The 22,812-nt window shown below is 40.9% G+C and overlaps 1 protein-coding gene across 1 annotated transcript in view; it reads left to right on the forward strand.

The window, feature by feature from the left end:
• Positions 1-22,812, forward strand: part of GABA-B-R2 (gamma-aminobutyric acid type B receptor subunit 2) — an 853,882-nt gene that overhangs the window by 286,281 nt on the left and 544,789 nt on the right. Inside the window, exon 3 of the mRNA XM_067139049.2 lies at positions 22,526-22,701. Coding sequence (XP_066995150.2) covers positions 22,526-22,701 — 176 coding nt within the window. The remainder of the gene's footprint in view (positions 1-22,525; positions 22,702-22,812) is intronic.

Below are 22,812 nucleotides of genomic sequence, written 5' to 3' on the forward strand. Positions count from 1 at the left end.
ATGGGAGACCGACACTCTCTACACACTCATCAATAGAGACGAGAATATCTGCACCTGGTGTTGTACCTTTCATTGATGCTATATCCAACAGCTATTCCGCAATCTGAAGATTCGCATCTACGCCGCAAATGAACACGGCTAGTTATGCCGTGTCAGATGCATCGGTACTTTTATTCAAGGCCGGTGAGTAAAAAGTAAAATTGCTACATAGTTGTACAAGTTGGCTATATACGGCCTCACTAAGGACTTGAATTCGTCGATTCACATTCCATCTTGATAGGTTTACTGGTTCATATTTTTATCAGATTTGGACTAAATTATTTTCCCCGATTTTTAAACAATCTTTGGTCAAATCTCCATCTGATGAACTTCGTAATAGTTTTTTCAATTGAAGAGAAATTCTGTAGGATAGGCGGACGTCTAGCTCATTGCTTATGTTTACAATTTCATTGTCCTGAAAGTAAACAGAGTGATGGAAACTTAACTTACCCTTACTTCTAAAAATTCTTATACAGGGTTATTCAGCTAAGTTGTCCGCCTCAAATATATAAAGATACAGGCATTCTGTTTTAAAATTATTGAATTTTATTAAGAGGCTCAATACGTCCAATTCGTCTCCATCAATAATGTAATGACCGTGAAACGGGTAGCAACTTAGTTTTTATTTAATTGGACTATACTAATTCCACCCAATAGAACAACTAAAATTCGAGCGACAAGTTCAGTGATGTGCATATTTTGCAAATCCTGCGAGTACTTTGGAGATATTAAAGGGTTTCATATGCGTAGGCATTAAGGAGACAGCAATGCGCACTTACGATGCTGCGTGGACTCACGCCTTGTTCATAAACACACATACCTCGCCCTTATCTGGAGCGGACCCCGAGCAGCAGCGGCATTACGCGCAGCATTTCGCAGTTTAAAAGCGTTTGTTTCGTTGACGTTGAATCGGAAAGAGACGGGATAACACAGTGAAATTGTAATACTTCAATTGCTTTATTATCCTTCTTAAGAGTATACAGTACATGAAATGGAATCAACAACTTCAAAATCCACGAATGTCATAGTCATTGGAAAAAATAAATGGAAGCAAAATGTTAGCGGAGAACGTTATTTTGGGCTCTTTGGTCCTCCTTAAAGCCAACATGTAAAATCGGCGTACTTAAAAGAAGCAGTGGTTGAATTGAGAATAAATTACCGCTGTTTAGACACGATGCTTCAGGTATTTATATTTTTTGGAACGTTACCGTAATTCATTCTCCACCTTTTAAACCACTTCCATCGCGCAGGGAATTAGAATGAGTTTGTCTATTTTTCAATATATACAAGTTAATAGCTGAAGTTCCTTACGAAGATCATCTAGTGATAGCACATTACAATACTGGTAGTCCACGAGAAACTTTCTATGTTAAGCGGGTGAGTACACCACCAGCAGGAGTTATTCTATCACAAAGTGTTTAGACGATTCTCGCACGTTGCTTGAACTCGAGGTATCATCTGGCCGTAGAAACTTTAAGTTATATTCAGATGAAATGTACATAGTGGTTTGTGTAATACGATATAGTTAGTTTTAGTATGATTAATTCCCTGTGCAAAAAGTATTTATGTCATCATCAAGTAATGACAGCCTGCCATACAACTCTAAGTTCCCAATATCATAAAAGGATACAATAAATAATATCGGTCCCGAAACGGCACCTTGAGGCACACCAGTTGTAATAGTCTTTTATGTGCTTTCCCCTCCCATACAATCAACAAACTGTACCCTGTCTCTGTGACAATTTGTAAACCTCTAACCTCTGCTGCTTCCAACTTCTGTAGCAAAATGTTATGCTTAACTGTGTCAAAAGCTTTCTGATGATCTATAAATAGACCTGATGATAGCATACAGGAATCTAAGGACCCCAGTAAATTAATAACAAAGTCTTTCACAACATTATAGGTACTATAGTTATGTAAAAATCCGTACGGGTATGGATAAAAATAGTCATTAAATTGTAGATAAATTAATGCCCGATCTTTGACTACTATCTCTAGGATTTTTTATTCAATAGGAAGAACTGATATAGATCCGTAGTTACTACAATCAAATTTATCAAACCCTTTATATACAGATTTTACCTTGGCAATGTTTAGCTCATTTGGAATAATACCCTCACTTAACGATGTATTGATAAATCTTGTGATGTACGGAACTAGATGTACAGCCAGACTTTTAAGTAAGTTATTTCTGATAACACAGACATCACTACTGCTACTATTTTTATTTTTCTTATTATTTCTGTAACTTCATAGCCATTCGTAGGATTCAAAAATGAATTACTTGGCCCAGTTCCAATATTAGGTGATAAATGGGTAGGAATATTGGTAGCTATTTTTTGTTATATATTAGCAAAATGGTCATTAAATAATTGTAGATATTTTTACTGGATAAGTCACTAATTTATCTTGAGCTTTGAGCTGGAAATTCTTGTTTCTGATATAATTTGATGTTAACACTTCGTTGATATTTCCCATGGACTGTTTAATGTATGGTACGACTTTATCTATTTATGGAATATCACTTTCCAGCTTTGCTTTAAATTAAGTTACCTTTCATGTAATAGCTTATGGCCACCTATCATTTGCTGTGATGCACAATAACACCCCATTTTTACCATAAACTGTTGTCTTTCTATTTTAATATGAAGTTTATTCATTTTATCAAAGAGGGTGGAAAGTGTCCCATTCATCCACTGGCAATACTATCTACCTTTGAAAGTATTATTATTTGCTTTAGAATTTTGACTTATAATGCTACTATTGGCTTCCTGTAAATAATTGTTAAGTTTGTTTACTATTATATCACAACTATCGTCTTCACTGATAATCAGAGGATTGGTAGACATATAAGCATTCATGTTCTTCACATTACATGTTTTTGATTTTATGAACGAATTTTCCAGGCTAACTTTTGGTAACACATTTGTATCATAACCTAATCAATTATGATCACTATAATCATTATATATTTTATACAAATTGCACCTACACAATTTTTTTATATAGACATGATCTAAAAGAGTAACTGTATTGTTAGTAATCCTCGTGGTAAATCTGCTGTTATATAGATTTTCGTTATAGCATTCACATAATCTCTTAATTCAGATACTAGTGGACTCTACCAAAGTTTGTCAATGTTCAAATCTCCTACAATAAAACATATATAATAACTGTATTTATTCAGTATTTTCTCAAGTATCTTTGGAAAAATTCAAATGGGGGATTTTAAGATTTCAAGGCAATTTCCAGACCACTCATCTGAACCAATAAAAAATTGATCGGAGTACCAGAAGTGGTTCGGAGTAACAGGAGTGTTAATCGAATCTATTATTGTTGCTGTTACTTATTCAGATGATCTATTAAATAATGATATAAAATAATGATTAAATAATCAGAGGATTGGTAGACATATAAGCATTCTTGCTTTTTAGCTTTATTATTATTATTATTATTATTATTATTATTATTATTATTATTATTTGCTTTACATCGCTCCGACACATATAGGTCTTATGGCGACGATGGGATAGGAAAGACTTAGGAATGGGAAGGAAGCGGAACCCACTATCCCCGGATGCAAGCTCACAGCAGCGCGCCCCTAACCGCACGGCCAACTCGCGCGTTTTTTAGCTTTATAGGCCTCTTCGTCGTATATAACAATCCTCTCGCTCTGTCGTTTGGTCTGGAGAAGAAATAACCTTCATAACCTCTCAGATTATAGTACTTATCATCCTATGGAAGTAACCATGTTTCTATTGTTATAATGACTTCTGGCATCTGTACATCCGCAGTTATTCTAGATAAGTTGAGCCATTTAGTACGGATGTTTTGAGAGATAGCATAAAAGAATTCTGAACTGGCAGTTTCGTGTTTTATGTTGGCTTACGTTTGTTAATAGGACCTCTAAACCTACCATGTCACAATTCAAGCTGATTCAAGATTACTTTTTTTTTCTATTGGCTTTACGTCGCACCGACACAGATAGGTCTCATGGCGACGATGTGATAGGAAAGGACTATTAGTTGCAAGGAACTGGCCGTGGCCTTAATTAAGGTACAGCCCCAGCATTTGCCTGGTGCGAAAATGGGAAACCACGGAAAACCATCTTCAGGGCTGCCGACAGTGCGATTCGAACCCACTATCTCCCGGATGCAAGCCCACAGCCACACGCCCCTAATCGCACGGCAACTCGCCCGGTAAATTCAAGATTAAAAATATCTTCGATATGTCTTATGCTTATCACTTTCGAGTAATCATTCTTGCTAACAAAAATCTTATCTTCCCGTGTCCAGACATATTTATAACCGTTCATTTTTAAATCCTTGGCTCTCTTCCGAAGACCTTTGGCTCTGGCTTTAAGATTTTCATTGATAAACACTCATGTTCATAAAAACTAAAACATCTTGAAAGACTACAGATATAAAGCTCATATTCACAGGACGTGTGGATTAGTATGTTTTCTTCAAGACCTGTAGCAATTCGAATATCATGTCTTCGAAGTTGTTCTCCAAGGTGAGACCACAAATTGTCTGTAGGATTGATATCCGGCGATTCGGGAGGTGTTTCCGGTACTTTAGGTCAATTATATAACCACCAAGTACGTGACTAAGTATCAACCCGGTTTCTGATCAACACAGAGCGTTCATTTCATAGGCGTAGCACGATTCTAAGCGTTCATTCATTATTAGAATAGAATAGAATAGAATAGAATAGAATAGAATAGAATAGAATAGAATAGAATAGAATACTCCCATCCCCTAGTCCCAGATCGCCTGAAAGTGGTGACAGAGCATTCGTTTATTGCAATGAATTAAATTCAGTACGTGCATTATATTCTCCTTCTTACTATTATTTCACTATTACTACACTAAATATAATTTATTTTTTCCTAGACGTGAACAATGTTTTTTTTTGCTAGTTGTTTTACGTTGCACCGACACAGATAGGTCTTACGGCGACGATGGGGTAGGAAAGGGCTAGGAGGGGGAAGGAAGCGGCCGTGGTGTGAAAATGGGAAACCACGGAAAACCATTTTCAGGGCTGCCGACAGTGGGGTTCGAACCTACTATCTCCCGAATACTGGATACTGGCCGCACTTAAGCGACTGCAGCTATCGAGCTCGGTCGTGAACAATGTTATATAGTCTAGGACAACATGTATCTTTCCTTTCCTGGGACACGTTTGCGTCACAAGTCTTATACAGTTATCCTACCATTACAGCATACATAATGTCATCTCTCCCAGTCGCGGATAGCCACCAGCGGGGGAGAGAGCATTCAGTAATAGATGAGCGCTTGACCGTGAATTGATTAAACAACTTGTATTTCATTATTACCTCCTTATTTCTGTTTGTCAGCAAAGACTTCTGGTATTTCAAGCCATGTAACTACACAGTAACTTATCATCAGACTACAGGGTTGTTGTTTTCACGTTAGGTTACAAACTGCGGCTGGCATAGGCTGAATACGAAGAAATAGGTGCGGCTGACCTACTCGGTATTCATATACAGTTACTCACAAAAGTATTCGTACACATGCGATATTAATCATCGTCCAATGTTAATAACAGTATTATGACCATCAGATGTTTTATTATTGGTAAAATATGAATGCGAAATGTCCAGTCAATAGCCCATGTTGGGGACCTTGTGTACAGAAATCAGTTTTGTCCTGCAAAACGTGAAGTAATGTAACCGAAACAATAACGTCACGCCACAAAATTATTCGTACGCACCACAAAAGTATTCGTACATAGCTCTGAAACATCGGTTTGGTTTTGTCCAGAACGGAAACGAAGCCGAGGATGCACTCAAGATACAGACACTGACCGCAACAGTCTACTGCTCCTACAAACAGTACAATGGCGCGTAAAATTAAAGACACATCCTTTGAATTACGTCAACTGATAGTTGATCATTTCCAAAAAAAGGTAAAACATACCGACAGATTAAAGAAATCGCGGGAAAATCTGTTTCGACAATCCAGTCAACCATCAAGAAATTCAAGAAAGGAAACCAGCTTCGAGATTAATCTAAATCAGGACGTCCTAGACTACTGACTCCAAGAGGTGGGCCATTTATTGTACATAAATTAAAAACAAAAAATGTGTGTTCCCATGATTGCTTCTAGCTGTGAAAACAATATTGGTGTAAAAGTAAGTGCAGAAACTATAAGGCGAGTGTTAAGGAGGAACAATTTTAATGAAAGAGTAGCTAAAAAAAAAAAACGTATATCACTGAAATATATCGCAAAAAGAGATTGGCGTTTGCTGTGGAACATGCCGTGAAAACAGAGGACTTTTGGAAGGACGTTGTATTTACTGATGAAAGTAAATTTAAAATGACGAACTGAAGAAGAATTTAAAAGGGAGCGCTATAAAAATGGGCGTAGTGAATAATTTCAAATTCTACCAAGACAAAAGCACAAGTCACGTACTTGATTGTTGTATAATTGCCCTAAAGTACTGGAAACACCTCTCCTAAGTCGCCGGATATTAATCCTATAGAAAATTTGTGGTCTCGCCTTGGGAAAAACTTCGAAAACATGACATTCGAATTGCTACAGATCTTAAAGAAAAACTTCACCATCAATAAGAAGCAAGTTGGAAAAATAAATGCCTAAACGGCTACAAAGTGTAATACAACGGAAAGGTTATCCTACCAAGTACTAAATTGTAGAACATTCGTGTTGTATGTATACTTTAGTGCTGCGTACGAATACCTTTGTGATGCGTACGAACAAGTTTGTGGCACTGTATTATTATGATTTAGTGATATTCCTTACCATTGCCCTATGTAAATGTCAGAATGATTTAAAGTTTATATGCACAATATGTATTGCTTTTAATTTTCATGAATAATATCACAATTCAAACATTAAATCTCTTTCTAGTGTACGAATAATTTTGTGAGTAACTGTACATTAGCGGAAATTATTGCAACTCCGTGACAGTGTATGCCATTTTATTCACGATTGAACCTAGAGGTATTTAGTTTAATGACGTATTGGACGCCAAGTTCTTAAGGTGTTTATCGGCACGTCAATATACAATGTATCCCCCTCGAGCAGCCACACAGGCTGCAGGTGACGCATATCATCCTGCGGTGTAGAGTTCGAAGTCTCCTGCACGGTGGGACATGATGGGACAACGTGTGACCCAGTCTGAACTGCCAGCTAATAACCCTGTACATTGAAATGAATGCATTAAGATAGTTTGCCAGCACGGGGCTTGAAACTCCGAATACGCAACACAGCGTTGCTCACCAACCACCCCTCCGAAAGATATTGGGTTCGAACCCCACTGTCAGCAGTCCTGAACATGGTTTTCCATGGTTTCTCACTTTTACACCAGGCAAATGCCAGGACTACACCTTAATTAAGACCACGGACGCTTCCTTCCCACTCCTAGGAAAAAAAAAGAAGCACCGTGCCCGCGAAGAAGTCTCGCGTTTATTTTCATATCTTAGTATCAAACCAGTATCTAATCAGCACAGAGCTTTCCTTGTATATGCGTAGCACGGTTCATTCGGCAGCAGTTTAACTGCAATCTTTCAGCATGTAATCATTGTACCCACGCTCGGTTTACCATCACTCTTTATCCGGCAGATTTTACAGGTAACCCTCTTCAGCTTTTCACCTCAAATATCTTCTCACCACCGAGCGAACTGACCGTGCAGGTAAGGGTTCAAATGGACAATGTTCCACCCTCACCATGTATTCAACATTCAGAATGTTGGCACCACATTTGAAAACGTGCCCACTTCAATACTTCTTTTTGCCAAAGCTTCATCTTTGACTGTGAAAGTAATTGCCACATCCAGCGATCAACACTTTAAGCGACGGAAATTCGCCATTAAAAAGTCTACTTGTATAGTTGCCTCGGAATGTATTTAAATAACTGGACTCATATTTTACATTATTCCATGTGTCCTTAACTGTTATTCCTCTAAGTGAAAACTACTTATCGCTATATTCAACTATTCAGGAGATGTTTGAGGTGAAAAACTTCGGTGAGTCGCCCTATTTGTAGTGAATTCTCAGCTATACGTTAAGTACTTCTACGAATTTCGCATTTATACGCAAATACGTGAACATATTTTCCGTTAAAATTCAGCTCAGTTATACGATTTACATTTCTATATTTTCTCACTTATACGTTGCATTTTCTCCGCCCCCAACTATGAAATTTATTTATTTATTTATTTATTTATTGCCCTTATGTTTTCGTTTTTTTTGTCTTATACCAAGGGCTTATTCATTATTTTTAGCCTAGGTCCAAAGTGAAGTAGGCAATCCAGTTGCATGACTTGCTGGTCCATTTTGAAGTCACCTTCTCCTTTGAAGTTACCATACTACTGCGAAGAATAGAAGAAATAAATATTTATTCTGAAAGTTATCCTACTTTAGTGAATGTCTGCCTTACACTGATTGACACTTGCATCTGTTTCTTGCAGTTAGGATGTCATTAACTTTAAATCTATACCCGAAAACTGTTTACGAAATCTGAAAATGTTCGTATTTACCAAAGCGTACGCCAACCTAGATTCATTCCTACTGGGGTGAGACGGTATGCATTAACAAGAGCAAGAAACGCACGTATACCTTATCTCCCCTTGTTCATACTGTTCCTTTGTTTTGAATGTCTAGATGTTGATCAGCAATATTCTTTGAAGACAGTGGGTTTTGGAGACATATACAGCGGTACCTCGTGGCTCGGTGAGGAAAACAACAGCAAACTATCTCACTCCTCATTTCTCATCGTTCACTTGTAGCCGGAAATCGAACCCGAGAACTTCTGGACCGATGGTCGGGATGCTCATCGCTTAGTCAAGGAGCCGGACTTGAGATTGTATTAATATACTATAATAACACAGTATTTATTTATTTATTTATTTATTTATTTATTTATTTATTTATTTATTTATTTATTTATCGTGTGATAATCAAAGGCATGCAGAAGTTATGCACATAACAGAAGAAATATACTGTGAAATAAGAAATTGCAATATCAGTTACAAATCCAATCCAGATTGGAAGTCCACTGGACGGCTTCATTGGATGTGAGATCAAGATTTGTGAAAGTGCTCTGGAAAGCTCTAACTGAGTACTCAAAGGAAATACAGCCAACCCTATATATCGTCCACAATGACCAACGAACAGATATTCCTGATTAAAGTAGCTTAGTAACTACCTCGACATAATTCGACCCCCGCCTACCAACGTCCGTCATTGCAAGCACTAGTAGAGAAGTGCTGTGCAGGGCAACTGTCAATCATCGCCAGGAACCCGGAGATTTTATCTTCAACATGGCTTATATCCAATCCTTTAGGAATGTGAACAGGCTGGATGCTACTGACCCTCATCAGTAGCTCATTATCTTGATTGGCTTATTCCGTGGGATTTACTGTACCTGCTCTGGATGAACGACAGTGGGATACAACGGGAGCTTCATTACGGCTTAAGACTGTGGAGAATAGCTTTGGTACCCTGGATAAAGCAAATTGAGGGTAAGGAGCTTGGCAGTAGCTCACCTTGACCTGTTACGAACTTTACTCTTGTCTATGTATCCGTATGCTTGATTGAAATCAGTTTTCAGATCTGAATAAATGTCCTTTACTTTGCTTATGATAACTGTATAAAATGTGCGTGTAACGTCTGTTATAGTTATTGTACGAATTTAAAACATCTACATTAATTAAATATTCCAGAAAATCCCTGTACAGTACATCACTACACAGCATAAGTCATTCAAATTAATGTTTTAAAACGTAACCACGATTTAACGCCACCCCCGTTATTGCACCTACTACACTCAGACAAATCGATGGCGCCATAACTAGGGATGACGTATGAGGGCAAGTCAATAAGTATCTGCAATCACTTTTTATAGTATATTACAAAAAGTGTACACACTTTTTATTGATATCATTTTTCAACATATTCACCCCGCTTTTCTATGCACATGGTTTGCCGTTTCACAAGCTTTCTGATAACCTCTGCAAAAAAGAATTTTGGGTGCGCAGTAAGCCACGTCTGAACCGCTTCCCCTGTTAATCGGAGCTGAATCGACGGCCTCTTAGTGCATTTTAAGTGGATCAATCAGATGGTAATCCGTCTGGGCGAGATCGGGACTGTACGCAGGCTGCTCCAACACCTCGAAATGCAGCATTTTAAGAGTTTGAGCGGCGTGGACGGCGATATGTGGACGCGCATATTCATGCAACAATATAACTCCTTCGACAATACACCTCTGCGTTTGTTGCGACTTGCAGGTTTCAGCTTGTTTACCAGCATATCACTGTAACGTTCGCTGTTTATTGTTTCCCCCTTTTGCTGGTAATTTTCCATATTGGCTCTCGAGAGTCCCAAAGCACTGTGAGCATCACGTTTTCTGCACAAGGTTGACTCTTGAACGTCCTTTCGACTGGGGATCCGGGATGCTTCCATTTCATGCTATTACGTTTGCTGTCTTGTTCGAAGTGGTGAACCCATATTTCATCTCCAGTGATGATCCGTTTCCGGAACGTTTCGCCTTCGTTAGCATGACGGTCCAGAAGGTGCTGACAGATTCTCACACGATTGCGCTTCTGCTCTTTACTGAGTTGTTTTGGAACCAATCTCGAAAATACCTTGTTAAAGTTAATCCTGTTATGTGTGATTTCATATGCAGAACCATGGCTAATGTGCATATGGTTTTCCACGTCATCAACAGACACTCGTCTGTTATTCAGGATCATATCACGCACGTGTTAAATAATGGCATCAGTTACTGCTGCAGATGGACGCCCGGATCTTTCCTCATCCTTCAAGCTCGTGCGACTCCTTTCGAACTGTTCAATCCACTGATAAACATTTCACCGCGGCAAAACATTGTCTCGGTATTGTGCTGAAAGTCTTCTATGAATTTCCGCTCCTGGTACATCCTCAGACCACAAAAAACGGATTACGGAACACTGTTCTTCCTTGGTGCAAGTAGAGCGTGGCGCGGCCATATTTACGTCGCAACAGCGCAAGCTGTACTGATGTGATAACGCTGAAACCTACCACAGATGTAGAAAACGGTGCCATCTGGCGACTGATGAGCACACAGCGCCATAGAGCGAACGTAAGACAATGATAGCAAAATTTCAGATACTTATTTACTTGCCCACGTATGTTGAACTGTCCGAAGTGATCGCCAAAATCTCAGTTCGGTGCAGTCCACCATCCCAATTTGGTGAGCGTAGCAACTCATCTGCCTTGATCATTCCTTATTTGATTGAATATTTTCCACTAATGCCTGGGAAGGTGGAATCCGGGCGGCTAAACGCACGGATTTTGAACAATTTCATGGTGTAACATAGAAGAACATTCTTTCGATTGACGTTCCCAGTCATCAGAGATTTTGAAAGAGCTCCAAAGAAGTTTGTCTGCCGTGCGCCATGATGGTTGCCGATATTTTCGTCACTTTCTTGTAGTTCTTAACGTGCCTGCCTGGACTGGTAAGCACGGATTGCTTGCAGTTCTCCTCCATGTCTTCAGTAGCGATTCTGATCTTCTAGCGATGGTGGGGGTATTGTGCGTGAGACAGGCAGCCACTGCGTGTTGGTAGGACGAATACATCCAGTAATCAGGCGCATTGTCTGATATAGCTGAGCATCTACTACTTGGTCTGGACCTGTTTAGCCACGTTCAGAGGTAGTATTCAGCAACGGAATGACAATGAACCAGACCAGTGGATCGAAGAACGGAAGCTTTGCTGCCCAAGAGTTACCGGTTAATTTCTGGATTATGTTATTCCGTGTTTTAATCATGGCAGAAACATTTGAAATGTGTGCCTTGTATGCCAGTGATCTGTCTAATGTTACCTCTAGATATATGGATGCGCTGAAATGTTCATTGGTCTGTCCTCTGAATGTGATGGTTGGTTTAAAATCTGCATATCCCGTGAGGAGGTAAATACAAGACTTTTTATTTACTTTTTCAGGGTTAAATCAGAGACAGGATGGTTGGAAATAACTGTCACCGAGCTCGATAGCTGCAGTCGCTTAAGTGGGGCCAGTATCCAGTATTCGGGAGATAGTAGGTTCGAACCCCACTGTCGGCAGCCCTGAAAATGGTTTTCCGTGGTTTCCCATTTTTACACCAGGCAAATGCTGGGGCTGTACCTTAATTAAGGCCACGGACGCTTCCTTCCCTGTCCCATCGTCGCCAAGAGACCTATCTGTGTCGGTGCGACGTAAAGCAACTAGCAAAAAAAAAATAACTGTCCACCTTCTTCAGATCTGACGTAAGTGTTGTTTCTGCATCAGAGAAACTTTGATCTTTACTTTACCAAGTCTTTCTAGTAGCTTCGGTGTGACTCCTAAGAGGGCTACTGGGCAATAATCTTCCACTTTTAACGAGTCTCTGTTCGACTTGGAAATCACTATTACGCTGGTTTTCTTGAAAAGTGCTGGTAGATTCCCTGTTCTCAAAATGTTTGAGAATAATGTGGTAATAGGTATTTGATGTCCCTACAGTATTATAGTATAGATGTATCTGAGAGCCAGAATTTCGTCCTGAAAATGTTTGATTTTATCGTATAAATAGATCTGCTGCCAAAGTCCTGCCGTATGTAAGCACTCTATTAATGACAGCTGACTGCCACGGGATTCAATCCGACAACAATGAGAATAGAATACGCCGTCCCAACCAACTACATACATCATGCAGCTGATGTGAGAGAGAGATAGCTTTAGCTGATTTCTTACTTATATGTTAAGGTGTTGAGAAAGGTAATATTATGGACATAAGGCCTCTGGCTTCGTGCTCTGATCTTCAAATGCGATTATGTCGTCCATCTCTTCAGTTTTACCTACTAAAACATTTCCTTATATTCTTCTTTCAATGCCTATATGACAAGAGACATAATAGAGAGGTACCAAATGGACGAAGAACGATGAATAAAATGCTGCAAGTGCGACAGTTTCATTAATAAATAATAATTTCGTGTGGCTATTTCTAGCCGAGTGCAGCCCTTGTAAGGCAGACCCTCCGATGAGGGTGGGCGGCATCTGCCATGTGTAGGTAACTGCGTGTTATTGTGGTGGAGGATAGTGTTAAGTGTGGTGTGTGAGTTGCAGGGATGTAGGGGACATCACAAACACCCAGCCCCCGGGCCATTGGAATTAACCAATGAAGGTTAAAATCCCCGACCAGGCCTGGAATCGAATCCGGGACCCTCTGAACCGAAGGCCAGTACGCTGACTATTCAGCCAACGAGTCGGACCGACATTTTCATTAAAGGAAGGTAACATTTAGTGTAGCCTTAGCCAGCATCCTATTTATGGGATGGACAAGAATTCCTTTCAGATAATGGTAAAAGTGGAATCTGCAAAGGGATTCAGTTTCATCTGTTGTCCCCATCATTCAGATGGAAGAATTCGGAGAGTCATGCTGGGAGTGACTAGTTTTCCTTTGCTAGTAATTTCCTTTCCACGTTTGGAAAATCTATCATTATTAAAGTTCCAGTTGTTACGTGAGGCATGCGTTCTGAAATCAAGATTTCATTTGCTAGTGAATCATCAGTGTTGGAATATGAGCGACGAAAATCAGGGCACGTACCAGCGTGGGTCATTACAAACTCATTTACCATAGCGCAGCAAAGCCATCTCCGTAAGGGCCATCCTGACTCCGAGGATAGGAAACAAACGCGACACAAATTGCGAAGAAGTGGTTAACCCTATGTCCAGCCACCATCGCTTTCAAAAGTTAACCTGGAACTACAGTAATTCTGCGTGTAGGCTGAAGAAGTGTTATCACATTATACGGGCGGAGTGTTAGGTTTTGTTGAAATAAAGAAAATATTCAGTATGGTATGAAATGTTATTGTTGATATTCATTTTTTTAATTCCGAATAAATTTACACACTTTCAAGGCCAAGTCTATCCGACGAGAGTGTTCAGGACCTACATCCATGAATTCGAAATAATTTTCCACCACTGGGGCCGTGGACGTGCCCGGTAGCGCGTAACTCGCCTCATGACACTCGGCCCCTTTAAGTTTCAAACTCTTTCGAAAAAACATCCTGTGAAGCTCAGTATTGGTGGTTTTGAATTTCTGGAATTATAACAACCCGCTCTATCCTCTCAAAATCTTTTTCGAACATTTTGGAAGCAATTTTTGCCCATATGTTGTGACAATTTGAAACCAATTTTCCCCATTTCAGAACACCTCGAAATCATTTATTGCCTGTATGTCGCGACATTTAACCATTTATTTTCCATATGTCACGACAGTTTGAAACAATTTATTTGCCCATATGTCATGACATTTGAGACCATTTATTGCCCCCACGTGTCGCGACATTTTGGAAGCATTTATTTCCCACATGTCGTGCCATTTTGAAACCATGTTTTTCCCTCCATTTCAGGACACTTCGAAATTATTTATTGCCCATATGTCCCAACATTTGGCTATATATTGACCACCGGAAGAATTGGCCGTGCGCTTAAGGGTGCGCAGCTGTGTGGCTGCATCCGGAAGATAGTGGGTTCAAGCCCCTCTGTCAGCAGCCCTGAAAATGGTTTTCCGTGGTTCCCCATTTTCACACCAAGCAAATGCTTGGGATGTACCTTAATTAAGGCCACGGCCGCTTCCTTCCAACTCCCACTCTGTGTCGGTGCGACGTAAAACAAATTGTAAAAGGTATTTATTGCCCATATGTCGCGACGTTTTTAACATTGCCTATATATCGTGACATTTCGAAACCATTTATTGCCCTATGTCCCGATATTTTGCGAAAGAAAGAGTTGTTTTCACTTCGGGCAGCAGTCCTCTCAAATATTTGATACTTTTCACCATATACCTACTTATATAACTCACTGGTGAATCAATTGCCCCCTCACATAACGTTCTACCACGCCGGAGTCCAGAGCCGCAGGGCATTATGATTTTAGTACTGCAACAGCCGGTGACATCATACCGACATTAGGAGCGTATAACCAGGTGCACTGATACTTCCTTTTTACAATGACATATTGAGCAATGTTGTCTAGAAAGTATTCCGAATTAAAAGCCTTCTTGTTTAGTAGCTGTGATCAGCCGAAGCGCGGTTCCGAAGCAATAGAAGCGTTCTACATAAAAAGAACCTTTGCCCATACAGACCATTAATATTCCTAAATCTGCCAAGACGACTGCTGCCCATCCAAATAGCCTACATATATTAGACTGCCATATTATCAGCGTGGTTGCATTTTCAACTATATTGCTCGGCTTTCATGACTAGGTTCACTGTCTATCATATCAAACAGCTCTTTAGTTGGACTCGTGAGGGTGAATGAACCCCGTTCAGCACTCAGTCCTCGATTAAAATATTTGTACGTGCCGGGAATCGAAACCTAAGCCTCCTCCCCCTCTGCACCATGGTGTGGCCTTGTTATTGTGGAAACTAAATGTCCCTAATTTTTTTCCACTTTTAGAGGCCGATGACTTTAGATGTTAGGCCACTTTAAACAACAAGCTTCATCATCAACAAGCAGTTTTTCCACTTCCTGACGTGAAGGGAATTGTTGAGGGGGATGCGAGGGGAGCAGGCTGAAATCCATCCCTATTGAACCACGGCTTTACCGTCTCGGCAAGGGAGGTAGCCACCGCCACTACAATATTATAGAAGAACGTATGTCTGGAAAACTTACATCGGAATAAACGACCAGCTGGTTAGGATAATGTACTTGGTCGGATGCAAGATGTCTGTGCATAACGTTGTGGAATGGAATCCTCGGCGAAGTCGGTTGTCATTTAAGAAATACTTATATGGTAAAGTAAGGGTGTATTCTGCCCGAAGGCAGGTGCGAATCTCCGCAGAGGTGTGCCTGAGACGGAGTTTACGTACGGTAGGGTGGCCAGTTCCTTTCCGCTCCTCCATTCCCTTACCCCCTTACCAACGACCAACAGCGCGTGGCAACCCATCCAAATCTTGACCACGCCCAATGTTGCTTAACTTCGGAGATCTCACGGGATCCGGTGTTTCAACACGGCTACGGCCGTTTGCACTTATATGTGAGTGGCACATAAATATACTTTTACATTATGGAATAGCCTACCGTTACGGAGCAAAATTCCGGCACTCTAACGTGTTTCAAAATGTTTAGTAATTATATTACATCATTATTGAAAGGGACGCGATGAATTTTACGAACATAAATTGAAATTTAAATTAGATAGATGATTCAACTTTTTCTGCACGATGAACAACCTCAAGTGATGAGGTGTGCAATTATTATTAATAATAATAATAATAATGTTATTCGCTTTACGTCCCACTAACTACTTTTACGGTTTTCGGAGACGCCGAGGTGCCGGAATTTAGTCCCGCAGGAGTTCTCTTACGTACCAGTAAATCTACCGACACGAGGCTGACGTATTTGAGCACCCTCACATACCACCGGACTGAGCCAGGATCGAACCTGCCAAGTTGGGGTCAGAAGGCCACTGAGCCCGGCTGTGCAATTATTGACGACATAAAACATATAAAGATCATCTGAGGATATCGGTTCATAGTAACAACTCCATGTTCCCAGACCTATGGACAAAATCCATGAGTAACTAACAATAATTTCCTACCGCTTTTAGAAGAGCAGCAGCGAGGGAGTTTAGAGAACAAGGAACTTGCATATAGAACTTGGCGTACAAACAATTAACAGAGAAATACACCTGTGTAAATATAAACGTTCCTCTCACAACTTGAAAATCTACAATAGGTGGCAAAAGTCAAAGCAGTTACAGCCTACGTGCGTCAGAAAATATAATGCTACCACATTTTCTAAAACATAGAGAAATGTAATTGGCAGTATCAACAATCAAAGTTTACGCTTCTCTTATCCCAATGAATGCATTTTCTTGAATAGAAAGGCAGTTTATTTATCGTACTACCTCAATGAGATATACTACAGGATCACTTGTAAAAGTCATTGCTCTCTTATTAAGAGAGATGTTTAAAATCACATAGAAGTGATGCGCCAACGGCATGGATTGCACAGTGAGGTTAGTGTCTATGTCCACAACGTTCTTGCCTAGTCTATATCCTTTCTTTGCCCTGTCCCGTCTGTTGAAAGCTTTCATTACAAAAGCTTGGACAGTGACTCATTAGAAATACATCGTACTTGTTTGTTATGTTCCAATGGCCACATTCTGAACGGCTTTCTTTGTCATAAACCCCAATATACAGCGTGTTCTCAAACAGGTGGGAAGCAATCATGGCAGAGATTGGGGTTGGATAATACACCCCAAAACAACACAAGAAGTCACTATGAACATATGGCATACGGGGGATCATTTACGAGTTGCGGACATTGTACGGGAAGTATTGGTAGTGACCTCTTCACCTGTCACATCCCACCTCGAGTACAGTAGCTGTCGTCATGTTGGTGTACCAGAAGAGTTCGGTCCACCATGAGCCTGAATGCATGCCTGAACACGCCACCGCATAGATTGTCGGACACGTTCGAACACTCCAGACATCGATGGCAAACTTATTCCACACGCTGTTGAAGTAACGTAATGTCCGTAATGGCATTCCTAACTCCGAACTTAATTCTAAATACCAACTAGCCCCACCATTTCAGCTAATATCTTAAACAGGCGCAGCTCGTATGTGATAGACTGTAGGGCATACATGGTCATGAGGATATTTTGTGTTGTTTTGAGGTGTACTATCCACTCCCCGATTACGTCTGACATATTTGGAAACATTCTGTATTATAAAGCATGTGGTTAATTAATCCTTCCATCCTTGATTATTTGTTTACCAGAGATTCCAATTTACTTAGTTTTTTATTTTTATTTCTAGTGGTTTAACTTCGTCAGCGTAAGGATAGGAAAGGGCTAGGATTGTGAACGTAGCACCCGTGGCCTTAATTACGGTACCGCCCCAGCATTTACCCAGTGTGAAAATGGGAAACAAGGGGCCTGCCGACGGTGGTATTCGAACCGAACATCTCCCGAATGCAAGCTCAGAGCCACGTGATCGTGACCCCATGGCCACCTTGCTCGGTACACCTTAGTTTACCAAAGTGCTCATCTTGACCACTACTTCTTACATGATCAGTCGGTAGGATATTGATGCTGTAATTCGTCTAAATGAGGAAGTATCACATCATCAAATAATAATGACAACAACATCATTCCTATGTAAAGGATGATAAAATATGGTATTACAATCAACTGTTATGAGTGTACTATTAATACTGTAGGTTTTAGCCTCCACTTCATAAAATAGAGAAGTAAAACAAGGTGTTTCAAAAATGGGGGGCATAATTTCAGGTATGTATTTTTTATATGTAGACAATCAAAATAGTTCATTACAACATGTGTCCGGAAATGCTTCGTTTCCGAGTTATGGCCTTCACAACACTGAACTTCACCGGAACGTTTTCTTTCCGCAGGTCATTGTCATTACAGAAGATGTTTAAAATGTCCACCTCCTGCTTGAATACAGACCTCACATAGATGTCTCATTGACTTGGATCGAATGTCTCCTGATCGATGGATAAGTAGAGGTCACCCGATTGCTTGGTCTCCACGTTCGCCTGATCTGAAGCCTCTCGTTTTCTACTTGTGGGGCCATTTAAAATCATCGGTGTATTCGTCTCCGCTGCCTGATGTGGAAACCCTTCGGAATCGAATTGTGGCATCGTGTGAGGACATACGCAATACTCCTGGCGTTTGGGATCGTGTTCGCAGGTCAATGAGACATTGATGTGAGGTCTGTATTCAAGCAGGAGGTGGACATTTCGAACTTCTTCTGTAATGACAGTGACCTGCGGAAGAAAAACGTTCCGGTGAAGTTCAGTGTTGTGAACGCCATAACTCGGAAATGAAGCATTTCCGGACACATGTTGTAATGCACTATTTTGAGTGTCTACATGTAACCAATACACACCTGAAATTACGCCCCCTATTTTTGAAACACCCTGTATATCTTCCGTGACGGATGAAACTACAGCATAACAGCACTGTGAGGTAATACTTTAAACGATGCATGGAATATCATTTTCCTTTTCTGGAGTCCGACTCGTTGGCTGAGCGGTCAGCGTACTGGCCTTCGGTTCAGAGGGTCCCGGGTTCGATTCCCGGCTGGGTCGGGGATTTCAACCTTAATTGGTTAATTCCTACGGCACGGGGCTGGGTGTATGTGTTGTTTTCATCATCATTTCATCCTCATCACGACGCACAGGTCGCCTACTGGGTCAAATAGAAAGACCTGCAACTGGCAAGCCGAACCCGTCCTGGGATATCCCGGCACTAAAAGCCATACGACATTTCATTTCATTTTCTGGAGCAACTCGTCACATGAACTCATACACTATACATTGTCGGATCCATGTAAAACATGCCGAGGCTATCTCTAATTGATAGATACAGGGTGATCGGAAACAACGTGAACCATGTACATAAGCATCAGAGGGTTGCTCGTGCTGATAAATAATTCGAAAAAATGAATTCGATATCCGGCACCGATGACATTTGATCACCTGCTGAAGTTAGCCAATCAGATCGCTCCATGGGCGAATTCGAATGAGCTTTACGAGGCGATGTTCCCAAATCTGTACGTGGCTTAAGACTGGAATCAGAGAACCTGTTGAAGAAAAAAATCATCGGCAGGGAAGAGTTTAGATACAGACCTCCGAGCTGACAGGATCACACCGAGCTCGATAGCTGCAGTCGCTTAAGTGCGGCCAGTATCCAGTATTCTGAAAATAGTGGGTTCGAACCCCACAGTCGGCAGACCTGAAGATGGTTTTCCTTGGTTTCCCATTTTCTCACCAGGCCACTTCCTTCCCACCCCTAGCCTTTTCCTGGCACATCGTCGCCATAAGACCTATCTGTGTCGGTGCGACGTAAAGCAGATTGTAATTAAAAAAGGAAGAAAAACAGGATCACTCCATACGGTGACACCGCCTGAAACCGACGGTGTGCTTGTGTTTGACGCTGATTTCTCGACAAGGCTCTCTCAAGCCGGTCTTAGCACCCGTACAGATTAAGCAACAGTGGCGCGCAAAGCCCATTTGAATTCACCCGCGAAGCGATGTGATTGGCTATATTCAGCAGCTGATAAAATGAGAACGGTGTGAGAATCCCTCTAGCGCTCAGATACCCGGTTCAGCTTGTTTCCGACCACCCTGTATATTGAAATATGTAGACCGCGCCAAAGAGATGTGTAACCTACGCCGCGGAGAATGTGCTAAACTGAATCGATGTTGCACTACTGGAACTGATTCAGCAAGCTTTACCGGTGAGAAGACCAGCAAAAGTAAATGACCATTTTTCTCACGTATTTCGATGAAGAAATCAATACATAAATAATGAAATATTCCATTTTGGTTTGCTTAAAAATCATCATATGATAATAGATTACTGAGGGGAAGAAAGTTTAGGGGAACGCTCATGTTAAATGTGACAAGGTTATTTAGGCTAATATTTTACCCACACCTACATAATTTGGTAGTCAGTCGTAATTCTGGTTGAGTAGAAAGGAAAATATTAGTGTGGGACACTTTATGCTTCTCTTTGTTACCTTTGAAGTGTATTTGCTATAAACTAGCTTCATAAATATCTGTAATCACTCTTTTGCGTCATTTCCTTTGTATACACCAACGAGGCATTGTTTGTGATGAGAACTTCCTTCATGGAATCTACTCCCATGAATGACAGTACCACCGGTGGTGGTTGTAGGAGGTCTATGATAAGCTGCATCGTCCTCACTGATCATCAAATCACGTGCGTGCCCACGTTTCAATTGACCACGTGCAACTTACGCGCCTTTTACCGAGATTCTTCAATTGACTGTTAACGATATTGTTATCTGAATTGGTTCGTTCTGCCAGCCAAGTAGACCTTATTGCCTGGCTCTACGACCATCTCTATAACCATGACTATCTGCAATTATTATTGATAAAATAGCGTATATTGCATGTGGAATTAACTTAATTCAGAATAGCTAATGGTATACATGAAGGCACTAGCAGCTGTGGAGTATCATGAGAGGGTAGAGGGATTCATAGAGGGCCGACTTCGTGAAAGACTGGAGACAGAGATTACAGAAAACCAACTGGAGTTCAAGAAAGGTCGGGGAACAACAGATGAGATCTGTGTTATGAGGACTGTGTACGTTCCAGAAACCCCTGCACCACGTTTTCATTGACTTTGAGAAGGTCTAAGATCGAATTCCATGAAGTCACATCTGAAAATATTTCAAGAAACAGAAAGTACCACATTCTTACGTCGCAGTTACTCAAGATCTGTATGAGGGCAGAAAGACGAGAGTGAGAAGAAGTGCAGCTGGACTGAGCGACATGTTCACCGTCCGGCATCGCCTTCATCAGGAGTCACCACTGTCGCCATTCCTTTCTAACCTGATCATGGACACCGTTACGCGACGAATCCGGGGTCATGCTCCAACAAGTTTACTCTTTGCAGATGACTTCCTGCTTACTTCAACTTACTTCAGAACAGAAACCCGCGAAGAGCTAAGGGGGTGGGTGGAAGCATTGGAACGTGACGGTCTAAAACTTAACGAAAGGAAAACGGAGTACATGGAATGAAACAGGCAGGAGGATGACAGAGTTTACATAGGTGACGCTGTCATTGTTAGAACTGAGAAGTGTAAGTACCTTGGGTGTGTGCTTAACCAGAATGGTGGAAGCAAGGATGATATCAAAGCAAGAATCCAGGCAGGTTTGACTAAATTTAGAGATATATCAGTAGAGCTTATGGCTATAAAAATGCCAAAGAGAGTAGGCTTAAGGTGTAAGGCAAAACATGACGTACGACTCAGAATTCTCGGCATTAAGTAACAAGGAAGAGAGGATGATCCTCACAGTAGAAATGAGAATTCTTAACAGGATAGTGTCACCCTTTTCGATCGTAGAAGGAATGAGGACATTCGGTCAGACGCAAGCATTATCAGCATGGTAAGAGAGAGAGAAGATACGGACATATACAAAGAAGGGAAAGGACACTTGCTCAAGAGAGTAATGGAGGAGCAGAGGGGTGGAAGAGAGGCCGCAGAAGAAAGAAACTGACCTTGGATCGGAAGATAAAAATGTATATGGCGGAACTCGAGCTCGCCGCTGAGGATGCCCAGAACAGGGTGCTATAGAAGTGTCGCTTTCGTGTGGCCGAACCCTCATGAGGGTTAAGTCACGGAAGGAGAAGAAGAAGATACAATGAGTGTAAATGTAACAATGACGTTAAGCGCTATTTGCTTTGCTGTATCGTATAATTTAAAAATTCGTATGCAGTAAGAGACACAAGGTGAAGAGTTAATTACGAATAATAAATTTCATCTTTCCTTCAATGGACAACTTTTGTAATAAAATCTATGGACAATTATGTAAGAAAATTAGAGGACACAGAATAAGTTGTACTTTCTTCCTGTAGAAAGTTAATTAAATGGACATATATGCTATGTAGACGTTATCATGGATGGATAGTTCTGTAGATACTTATCTCATCTCTTGCAGGCTCATAATCGCCTAGTTGCTGACCTGGATACCATGGGCTTCCAAGTTGAAGAGACACAGAGTTTTGCCAATGAGGTTACCACGGCGCTGCAGAAGTTGAAGGAGAAGGATGTACGCATCATCCTAGGAAACTTCAACGAGTCGTGGGCTCGGCGCATCTTCTGTGAGGCCCATCGGTAAGTATCTAAGAATGAATTCTCGCAAATGTTATGCTATACAGTGACAAGTTCATGTATTGTTTTACGGTGCTGCAGTAGTCTATTTGTGTCACTGTGTGGTGTTATTCC

The sequence above is a fragment of the Anabrus simplex genome, chromosome 2, assembly GCF_040414725.1.
Source record: "Anabrus simplex isolate iqAnaSimp1 chromosome 2, ASM4041472v1, whole genome shotgun sequence".
Taxonomy (NCBI): domain Eukaryota; kingdom Metazoa; phylum Arthropoda; class Insecta; order Orthoptera; family Tettigoniidae; genus Anabrus; species Anabrus simplex.